Below are 11,676 nucleotides of genomic sequence, written 5' to 3'. Positions count from 1 at the left end.
CTGGACTGGGGGTGGGAGGGCAATGTCCTTGTAGAACTTTTAGTATAACCGTCTCTCTTATCACTGGGTCTGGAGCGGCTTGGATGGAATGAGGTAACCGGACCGGAAAACACAGACCCCCATTGGCTCTGGACAGGCCCCCTCCAGGCTCTCCCTTCCCCCAATTCCCATTCGCGCAGGTGCGAAAACCTAAGGGGCCACCCCGGCGCTTTGGCTCTGAAAGGTGGGGGGAGGATGGGACCCTGGGAGCGGTAGAGGCGGAGGTGGGGGCCTTCCCGAGGTTGCTTGGTGACCAAACTCTCCGCCCAGATCGTTCCATTTCCTCAGTAGGGGGCGCCGCGGGCCAGAACGTGGCTGACGGGCCTCCCAGAGCGGCTCTCTTCCGGCTTCCCCCCCTCCGCTCGGTGGTGGCGCAGGCCCATGACGTCACAGGAGGCGGGGTCAGCGCTGCTGCCGGGTGCTGGAGGCGCCATTGGCACCGGCTTGGCTTGTGAGCTCCTCTGAGGAGCGGGAGCTTGGGCCTCAGTTACACCCGCGTCGGCTCCTGGTCCCTGGTCTTTCAGCGGCATGGCGTGCGGGGCGACACTGAAGCGGCCCATGGAGTTCGAGGCGGCGCTGCTGAGCCCTGGCTCTCCGAAGCGACGGCGCTGCGCCCCTCTGTCCGGCCCCACTCCGGGCCTCAGGCCCCCGGACGCCGAACCGCCGCCGCTGCTTCAGATGCAGACCCCACCGCCGACTCTGCAGCAGCCCGCCCCGCCCGGCAGCGAGCGGCGCCTTCCAACTCCGGGTAACCAACGCTGCGGGCTTGGCAAGAAGCCAGGCCCAGGCATTTTGGGGGTGGGGAGGTGGGGGGTGGAGTGGGGGTGGGAGAAGATCATGAACGCTAAGCTAGTTCACTTGCAGACCCCCTTCTTTGCCCTGAGAAAAGGGAACAGGGGTGCCGCTGGGCCTTGTCGCTTCCGGGGATGGAAGACATCCGGGAGGGGTAGTAGGGCCACAGAATCGGTTTTCGGTTTTCCTGAAGCTGGGGAGCCTAGAGGGGTGGGCAGCGGGAGCAAGATGGAAATAGCCCCGGCCGCTCGGGGCCCTCCCAGACCTCAGAGCCTCTCCTTTCTCCGCTGCCCTCCCCTGTACTGAGCCGCCCTGCAGATCCAGTGGGCCATGGAAAATTGGATTCTACTCACGAACCTGGCCTTGAGGGTGCGGGGGTTGGAGGCGGGTTACTGGGAAGGGGCCTGAGAACGTGCTGTGCAGCACTGTGCTGGGACTTGTAGGGAGACCTGATTTCCAGAAGTCTTTGGGGATCTCTGGCCGCCCTCGGAAGTCGTGGAATCCGATTTCAACCTGTTTCTAAGAGACTGGCCATGTTCTTTTATTGTATGGCTATTGTCTTGCACCATATATGGCTTGAAATCGGTAGATCGTTAGCTAGAATTTGAGAATCCTTCAACATACAGAAGCTCCGGAAGCAGAAATTCAATTATCCGTAACAGAGATTCTCCTTCAATAAGGCATTCCACACAGGCCAGGGAAAGACGAGAACTGGTGTGACAATAAAGTTAAAAACGAAAGAAAAAAACTCGGCTCCTAACCACAGCGCAAGAATAGAGGGAAAGGTGCATCAGAATGAATATTTAGCAGTTTTAAAGGACTCCCGGAAATGGAGGGGGGGTGGCTCACAACTGGACTTCGGCAACTCATTTCTTTGTGTGTTTTTCTATTCCTCAAGCGTTAGCAAAACCTTGAGGTTGCCTTAAAATCTCTTTGCTTACCCCTTTCAGTTACCGGTGTCTTTAGCCATTATTTCCTCCCCACTCTGCATAGTGCATATCCACAATGCATATTTGAGGCCCTCATCCTCTCACACCAAGATCCCAGCGGTAGCCAGCCAGGCTCTCCTAGGCACTGTGTCCTTACTCGTGTTCACCTCACCTCTCCTCTTACCTTGGTATTCAAAAGATTTATCTGCTATAGCCATTTCTTGCCTAGTCAGTCTTTTATACATTTTTTCCCCAAACTATGCCTTTGCTTTTTTCACCTCAGCCCCACTTGGCTGTACCTTATCCTTGACTTCCATCATGATGTTCTCACCTGTTTGCTAATAAATACAATTATTTCTTCAAGTCTTCCATCCTTACCTGACTAACCTGCCCCATAAGGAACTCTATTCTATTTTAGTTGTCTGATCACTTAATGTTGCAAAGCCTTGTGTACTGAATGAAATAATGTTTGCAAAAGCAGGGGACATAGATACCCTCTTGAAGAGAGAGATTTTTCTTACACTGCTAAAGATACCCAAGGTTAGTCACATAATCTTTCTGGATTGCTCTTCTGCAAAATAGAATTAATTCTTGCCTCACCTATCTTGATGGATTTTATGCAAATTTTTTATTTCTTCCAGTACTACCATCTAGATTAATTCTGTGTAGTTTACAATATAGCAAATACTTAGTAAGTAATTGCTGAATGTATTTGGAAGCCTAAATATGGCAGTCTATACTGGGGTCGTTGGGGGTTTTTTCAATCATAAAATTTTTGCATGGATTTCTTGGTCATTTTATGTGAAAGTATTTTATTTAAAATATTCATTTGTGAAGATTGATCAGTTATGTTTCTTAATGCTTATTAGAATATGATTCTGGCATGAAAGAACCAATATGATTTGTTGCTTTGGCTTAAGTGGAAGATGCCTTATAGATTAAAATGGAAGAATGGGGAGAAAATATTAGTTGCTATACAAGAGGAATAAAGCCAACTAATAGAAGAGTGAATTTTAAAATCAGTGACTTCATTTTAAAATATCCTATTTAACTCAAAAGTTCTCTAAGAAATAGTCAAGAAACTGTTCTTACTGAACTTAAAAAGAGGGGCCGTATGTATTATAGCACTTTTTATGGAAGGAGCCTATAAAATTAAGCCTTTTGTATTGTTTAAAGAAACTAGGTGGATACCAGCCATGGAAGGGGCTTGCTGACCTCCAGGAGATGTTTGTAAACATGGATTGAGTTTAGATGTAAAACAGTTAATAATTGATCATGACTTTAGGGTTGGAGAATAACTTCCAGAAAGAAATAACATTTTAGCTGGGTCTTGAGTAATGTTAGTGGGAGAGACATCTTTAGATCAAGCAAAGGAAAAGTGCTAGAGCAAAGGCCAGAAAACCCACAGGTTAAAGAAAGGATAGTTTAAGGCAACAGTGTTGTAGTGGGAGATGGAACTGGAAAAGTAATTTGGGGCCAAGTCTTGGAAGGCAAGGGATACCATATTCAAGAGTTTGAATTTGGTCTGTAGCAACCAGAAGCTATTGTAGAATTTTGAAGATGGGTTTAGTTTGGTATAACCTGGAAGCGCAGTCTCAAATAATACTGGGAGGCAAGAATTTAAATTATTATCCACTGTTTTTTTTTTTTAATGTCTTTTACTGTTTTATGTGGCCTTCTTGGGAAGAAAATCACAGCTACTTCTTTTTATCCTGTGCACACCGTGTTTGGACTCTTGGACTTGCTAGTCCTTCTGCCAGCCTTAATGTTGTGTCTTTCCGTTTGTTCACTTTGTTGTACAGGAGGCGGTTAGTTTATCAAAGACCTTCTGTTCTCATGAGCGTTGTCCTCATACTTGTCCTTTCTTGTTTCAAGTCTTTGCAGTTCCTTACATCCTTGTATTGATTCTGGCAAGTATGTGCTTGGAGAATAATACATTTTGAAGATGAAGCAGAGACTTCATAAATTCAGGGATCTAAAACATGAACTTAATAGCACTGTGAAAGGAAAGGGTTGCTAATCCTACATTGTTCCGTGTTCAGGCTGAGAATTCTGGAGTTGAGCTGTGTGTGGCACTACATTGAGCTCATGTCAGACTGTATCATCATTTCTTACGGCATTATTAATGTCTTTGGTGTAGATGCTCACAACTTTTTGGGTAGACATTTAACATTCGTTTTGAAGTACTAGGCGACTAATCCTGAATGATTTCCCAGGGTCATAGTCACATAGGTAGGAAGGAAGCAATGGCATTATTGGCAATGACCCCAGTTTTAAAAAATATATGGTTATAGCAAGTATAAGAATAATGTAAGTAGGGGAGTGATACAACTTCCTGGTTTTCATTTTTTATGAGGAAGCTCTGTTATGTGGGAAGTGAATATATGTTTTACTCCCTGCCCCCCCCCCCCAAAAAAAAAAAACACACACACACACCAGAAAACTTGAAAACCACATCCTTTCAGATTCTGTATTGTCTCTGGGAGAGGCCTTCAGGGTGGTTAGTGATTTGTGTGTTTTGGACTCCCTTTAATAGCATTAGCAAATTGATTTATTACCTTGACACAGAATAGTAGTCTGAATCCTACCAAATACTGCCTCTTATAGGATCAGAAAATTTATTGCTAAGCTCTGACCACCCATTCCAAGCAATAATGTCAGATCTTCTCTTGGTCAATGTCCAAGCTGTGAACCTAATGATTTCTACTGTCCCCTTCCCCAGAGATCTTAAATTCCAAACAGTATAAGAGTTTCATTGTTAGAAGCCCTTGGGTAGTAAGAGACTCTTAATTCCCTGGTTTGTGAAATTGTGCAACTCAACAGAGATCAAAAATAGCTCTTTATTAGGTGAAGCATGGCTTTGTTTGTTTATTTGTTGCTGTAAGTCGTCCTAGTTAATCCTACAGCAAACGGCAGATCTGGCCATCATTGTCACAAGAAAAGAAGCAAAGTGAACTATTAATATCTGGGTGGTTTATGCCAAAATAGCTGCTACGCTATGTAATTATTGAAACAGTGGCAATAAGAGGAAGCACTTACGGGGTTATAAGAGGAATGCTGTATCTGGTATAAACATTTTTCTTGTTAATATGTATAACATGGAAAAAGGGACAGGAAGCGTGAAGAAGTAACAATAAAGTGCATGCTCAAGTGTGTTTCTTTTTTATTAGAGCAAATTTTTCAGAACATAAAACAAGAATATAGTCGTTATCAGAGGTGGAGACATTTAGAAGTTGTTCTTAATCAGAGTGAAGCTTGTACTTCGGAAAGTCAGCCTCACTCCTCAACACTCACAGCACCTAGTTCTCCAGGTAAGCATGTTTTAGTGTGCATAATCCATTTAAGACTTTGTAATTGGTAATTAAAATGGTTTCCTAAGCCAGAATTGATTTCATCTAAGTAATAAAATTGGTAAAGTGTATACATTATATTACTACTTACAAATACTTTTAAAACCCTAGTCATGAAATTACAAAAGACCTTACTTTGATTGGATTGACCTTCCTTCCACCCAGTTCAAGAGTACCCTTTGTAACTGCAGCATCTAGTACCATAGCCAGTAGCCACATGTAGCTGTTTAATTTTAAATTACTTAACATTTAATAAAATTTTAGTTTCTCAGCTGCTGTAGCCATATTTCAAATACTTAACAGCCACCTGTGACTGTTGCATTAGACACCACTATAGAAGATTTCCGTTACTGGAGACCGCTGTGTGACAGCATTGCTCTATAACATCGACAGGTGGTCAGAGAGGATGTGCTCAAAAATAGCATCTCAGGGTTGGAGGGAACCTTCATGGTCACATAGTTCAGCCATGAGTCCCTGCAAGTAGTCAACAGGCCGGGGCTCAAACATCACCTCTGGTAGTGAACTCTGCCTACTTTAACAGTAGAGGAATTTATTTCCTCACAGAATATTCTCCTTTTAACAGTTCGTCGAGTTTTAAATTGCCTTGATTAAAATTAGTCTCCTTATAGAACACATATTAATGTTAGCCAGGAGGTAGGGGGAGTGGGGACAAATTGCTTAATGGGTAAGTGGTGTTACTTGGAGTGATGGAAATATTTTGAAATTAGATAGAGGTGGTGGTTGTACATTATGACTATACTGCTGCTGCTACTGCTAAGTCGCTTCAGTCGTGTCCGACTCTGTGCGACCCCATGGACTGCAGCCTTCCAGGCTCCTCCGTCCATGGGATTTTCCAGGCAAGAGTACTGGAGTGGGGTGCCATTGCCTTCTCCGTATGACTATACTAAATGCCACTGAATTGTTCAGTTTTAAAATGGTTCATTTTATGTGAATTTCACATGAAATAATTCTTATTTCAATTGTCTTCTAACCCAGAGGTCTTGGCTCTCAGACAACACCCTTTCCAATTAATTGAACATACATGAGTGATAGATCTTTCAGTGATTGTAACTAGCAAGTCTCCTTAATATTCTCTTGGGATTTTAGTAATATAATTTTGATGTAATAGAATATTATGAGTAGAGAAACAATTATAAATAATTTAACTGGTTTATAGACCAAGAGGGCTCAAGAAACAGATTTCAGGCTGAGCTTTGAGGAAAATTCAGAAGTGGGACAGAGCTGCTGCTTTTATCATGGTCAGGAAGCCAATTTCCATCTGGCATCCCAGTGGAAATTTTGCTTTCCAGCTGCAATCTTATGAACATTTCATTTTCCTCAACCTAGTTTTAAAAGGGATCAAAGATGAGATTTTTAGTGCCTAATTGTCTCTTTCCTTCATACGTCAGTGACTTAACAGTTTTTTATATCGGGCAGGTCAGCTATTTCTTATCAGAATCACCTGTGTAACTTAAACAGTCCCCAAGCCCTTTTACCCCAGAATTAAATCAATATGTATCTTTTTTGTTGTTGTTTATTCTACAGATAATTATGATGTACCACCATGATTAAACATAGGTGTAGATGATCTCCAAGGATCAGGGTAGCTCTTATGTGTGCTGTGCTGTGCTTAGTTGCTCAGGCATGTACAACTCATTGCAACCCCTTGGACTGTGGGGGTTCTCCGGACAGGAATACTGGAGTGGGTTGCCATGCCTTCCTTGGGGAATCTTCCTAACCCAGGGATCGAACCCAGGTTTCCCACGTTACAGGCGGATTCTTTACCAGCTGAGCCACCAGGGAAGCCCAAGAATACTGGAGTGGGTAGCCTATCCCTTCTCCAGGGGATCTTCCCAACCCAGGAATCAAACCGGTGTCTCCTGCATTGTGGGCGGATTCTTTACCAGCTGAGCTACCAGGGAAGCCCAGCTCTTACACTGTGAATCTGTTTTCTTTAATCCAGTCTTTCTATCAGCTTTAACCTTTTTGTTCTTTACCAGGTGAGCATTCTGTATGGGCTCAGATTATTAATGGCATCAGAACCATTTTTCTGTGTGCAGATAAGCTAGCACACTTGAACACACTTTCTTCCTACTAGATTTGCCTTGTAGAACGAATGTCAGAAACAGAATTTTGTGATACTATTTCATGTGTTGTAAAGTAGTGGAAATTACTACTTTTTAAAACAGTTTTTATATTCTAGGACCCTTTGTTTAGTTACCAATTCAGAACCCTACAGCTGGAATGTGTTATGTAAACTAGATTTGTCTTTTGGCCAGGTTCCTCCTGGATGAAAAAGGACCAGCCCACCTTTACGCTCCGACAAGTTGGAATAATATGTGAGCGTCTCTTAAAAGACTATGAAGATAAAATTCGGGAGGAATATGAGCAAATCCTCAATACTAAACTAGCAGGTAGGCTGACGCAGTGGCTATGACCGTTGTTATTAGGATTCAGTAAGGATTAATCCCGGTTAAGTAAATGGTAACTTAGAAAAAGCATAAAACTTAATACCAGAGAGTTCAATGAATTTTAAGTATTAAGTTACTCTCCTTAATTACTCTCTTTTGGATTCTAAGCATTTTATTTATACATTGTATGGAAGGACTTTCATTTGCATTTTCGAAACAAGCCAAGCTTTTCTTTCAAGAATTTTCCATATGAATAAAGGCATTGAGAAGGTTATTTGGAATAGCTGGTGAGTAGACAGGTGGGTGGGGATCATGCTAACTTCCCATCAGGTGGTTGGAAAGAGTATAGTCGACAGATTCAGAGTTCTGGTGGGAGTCTCTTTGTGGATGTGGAAGTCGGGCATCTTGTGATTTAGAGGTACTTTAATGTCTGGAAAGCACTGCTCAGGCTAGAACAGAGTGATTAGTGATGGCAACAAGTAAAGCCTTTTGTAAAAGGAAGGTATCTAAATCAAGAATAGAAAGTAGTACCTGTTTAGTGAGAGAGGATGATGTGATCAGAGAGGTTTTTAGGCAACAACTTCTTCCCGTAACAGTATTGTTTTCTCACCTGGTGGCCTACATTACAGAATGTCAGTAGGTCGGCTTTAAATTGAGAACTGTTGACTTAACAGAGTGTTAAATGAATTTCTTTATAGCAGAACCTCTTTGATCCTTTAATACACTAATGGTGTGTATTATAAGAAGAAGCTGTAGTATGTCATTCCCCTCTTCCGCCCCCACTCCAAAATTGTTTGGACTCCTTTGTTCATGGATGTCAGACTGCCTTCTGTCTTTCTCTGAGTTTCCCCTTCAGAAGGTAACTTCTATGGAACTGTCTGTAGTTAGGTACTGTGGCATTTTCTCTTAGCTTTCTAGCCATGCCACCTCTATCAGTCAATGTGTATGTTGAAATTTATAGCAAAGATAAAGTGCAGAAAAGAGCTTCAAGCTTCATGTCCTATAGGAGATACACTAAGATTTGCTGACTTGTAGTAGTATGCATAGCTGCCTGTCTTGGGGAGCCATTAGCAGGAGATGAAATTATGGCAGGGGTGAGATTATTAGGAAAATGTTAGAGATGATCAGTGACCACACCTAGGAACTAGGGATTTGGCTCTGGGATCTAAGAAAAAGGAATAGATCTCAGAGTGACCATTTTAAGGAGGGCCTAAGAGTGGGTAATGTTAAATGGGAAGCTATATGTGATTCTGACCCTTGATTCTTGAAAAACTGTGGGAGAGTTTCTGGGGATAGTATATACTGTCTTTCCCCTCACAGAACAATATGAATCTTTTGTGAAATTCACACATGATCAGATTATGCGACGATATGGGACAAGGCCAACAAGCTGTAAGTATTGCCAAGTCTTTCGTTGACTTTTTCAACTTCCAAGAGCAAGATTTTGACACTGGGTACCTTGTCTCTTGGGAGCCAAAAGCCCCTATGAAGTAAAATAATAGATAACATTTAAAGAATACTTGTATGTCCAGCACTGTGCTGAACCATTTAAATCCTCCTAAAGTTTGTTTAATCCATAATTCCCCTGTGAGGGAGAAACTGCTACTTGTCCCATTTTAAAGGTAAGAGTATTTAAAGAAGTTAAATAATTTGTCCAGGCTCATATTGCTAGTGGTTCAGCCAGGATTAAAACCCAGGTAGTCTGACTTCAGTGCCAATTTATTATCTGACTTTTCCCTCAGAAAGATACTTTCAGCTGTTAATTTATGAAAATTGAGTCCTTAAGATAGCTTATCAAGTGTGTGGTCAGAATTTCTTAATTGTAAAGATTTTGTCACTACTGGTTGCTCAAAACGTAAATTATAAACAGCTATATATGTAAGTTCTTAAGAATTATCTTCTCTTAAATTCTTGTGAATTTAGGACCTCTTGAATGGTGATTCATATCCTCCATACTGTTTATCATATTCACCGTTAGTTAATATTAAAAATGCATGACCCTATATTTTTAGTATTCTTAACTCTTTTATTTTTTGTTCCTAATTTATAGATGTGTCCTGAAGCTTTCTTGCATATCTGGGTACCAGGTTTGACCTCAAGAGATGGCTGCTGTACACTTTTTGCAACTGGTTTGATATCACATTTCAGCTCCAACTTTTCATCCTGAGAACACTTAAATGTTTCTGCAGGTCCATTTTATACAACTTGAAAGACCTTAAAACTTTCTGGTTGCCACAAGCATATCTTTCTTTTCTGCTCATCGAATAAACAGCTGTGCCCTACTGTGATAGATTTTTCAAACAAAAACACCTGGAGCAGCAGTTTAGCAAAAATATGCCCTCAGTGGCACTCAACAAATGGAGTTTCCCCAAGCACAGTTCTGTAAGAAGTGTGTGTGAGAGTGTGTGTATATGTGTGTATGTGTATTTTAAGTTATTATTTGTATTGTGCAAATTTTTTTGATCTTGGGGATTCTGGCTGTGAATTTGATGCACGACAATTATGGTTAAAAACATTTGCTTGGTCTACAGAAGATCATTAATGTTTTGTGACCATATAAGTTGTAACAGTGGATTGTTTTATGTGTAGGTATTATTGTTAAATACAGGGACTGTTTCCAGGCACAGAATATGAATCATAAGTTAGGATGGACATTAGACGTGATTATGATGACATAGCAAAGGTCTGTGGTCCTAGGTCTACAAATGTGTGGTGAGGAATAGAACAAACTGGAGACAGGCCACTTGACATCTGATTCTGCCTCGCCGTGTTAGAACATTACTTTGACTCCAAGCCTTAAAAACCCATGTGGAGTCTGTGCTCACCTCATTCACACGGGAGCTCCCTGGACACTGAACCTCTCAGAAGGAAAAAGTCTCCTTTGGAACAAGAGCATCAGGGTTTGATGGGGAGCATAACAAAGGTGGGCGCGGGCTGGGACAGGCCCCAGAGGCACTGCTGCTTGGGAGGAGCCACTTCACCTTTGTATCAGTTATTAAAAATAGAATTTGGATCCTTTGGTCGGGTTCCCCCAAATTCTTTTTAAGAGATGTCCATGTTCAACTGCTTAAGCTTTGTTTTGGCAACCCCTGCCCAAAGTTGCTTACAGACTGTTCTTCACCTTATTTCCAAGGCTGAGGAACAGAAAGTAGCCTCTGTTTTGAGGAGGTGGAAGTTAAGTATACATTTATTTTTTACTGTGACTTGTTCAGGACCACATTTTACAAAATGCCTTGTTTCCTTTATTATTGTTTCTGGAAAGGAAAGTTCTATTAAAATTGTTTTAGTTTGAATATAGACTAGTTTTTTTAATTAAGGCTTATTTTGGGGAAAAACAAAACAAAACTTAAGTTTAAATCAAACATGCCAGTACCTTCCAAAGTAAGGTAATATTCAGAGACAGTTGTCCTGATCATATATATGGCTTAGAAAAATTTCTGGAATATTCACATTCGAAGATTCCTTATTAATGAATGTCTTTGACTTAAATCTAACCAAAACAACAACATTATTCTTTGTACATTTTCATTATATAGTGTTAATAAGCTTAGTTGCAAACAAATAAAATACTTAAGCTATTTGTTTACCTTGCCTTCTTAATACTGTGATATGTTTATTAATTCAAATAATTTATGTGAGGCTGCTATAACTATTTCTCCATTTCAACATTACATTTAAGATTTAAAGACTTTTTAAAGCCCAGAAGTGATCTTTTAATTATTAAAGAATTATTTTGACTTCATATTTGAAGGGCAATGTGTTTCATCTCTTCTTTGTCCAGGGTAGTCACTTCTTCCTGGAAGAGAAGAATAGCAGTGGCTGTAATGAGAGTGGCCTTACAGTGGGATAGTCACAGCAAAACAAGGGAAGGGCAACTGTGGGGGCATCCGACGTCCCGAAGGATGGACCAGGGCCGGGCCATGCTGCTTCGCTGAAGCCTTTTTGATACAGAGTCAGTGTGAGGTGCCAGCTCACTGTCGCTGGTGTCAGTCCCGTTCCTACTAAGTGGCTTCTGGATGGGAGATAGAGTAGGTCTCTCTAAGGAAGAAGATAGATACCCTCTCGCTGCACCCAGTATTGTTAGGCTCTCGTATCATCATATGGTTACCCTTTGGGGCCATGGGATATAAGACCACACCACCATGACTGGGTTTT

At 41.6% G+C, this 11,676-nt stretch overlaps 1 protein-coding gene across 1 annotated transcript; it reads left to right on the top strand.

Annotated features, from left to right (window-relative positions):
• Nucleotides 1-434: 434 nt before the first annotated feature.
• AKIRIN1 (akirin 1) lies at nt 435-11,101 on the top strand. The gene is made up of 5 exons (XM_025289040.2): nt 435-787; nt 4,931-5,071; nt 7,390-7,524; nt 8,842-8,913; nt 9,572-11,101. The coding sequence occupies exons 1-5, from the start codon at nt 568-570 to the stop codon at nt 9,580-9,582; spliced, it is 579 nt and encodes a 192-aa protein (XP_025144825.1). The 5' UTR covers nt 435-567; the 3' UTR covers nt 9,583-11,101.
• The last annotated feature ends 575 nt before the right edge of the window (nt 11,102-11,676 follow it).

The sequence above is a fragment of the Bubalus bubalis genome, chromosome 6 (genome assembly GCF_019923935.1).
Source record: "Bubalus bubalis isolate 160015118507 breed Murrah chromosome 6, NDDB_SH_1, whole genome shotgun sequence".
Classification (NCBI taxonomy): Eukaryota; Metazoa; Chordata; class Mammalia; order Artiodactyla; family Bovidae; genus Bubalus; species Bubalus bubalis.
The sequence above is the reverse complement of the archived record's forward strand: the minus strand, read 5'-3'. Positions and strand labels throughout refer to the sequence as shown.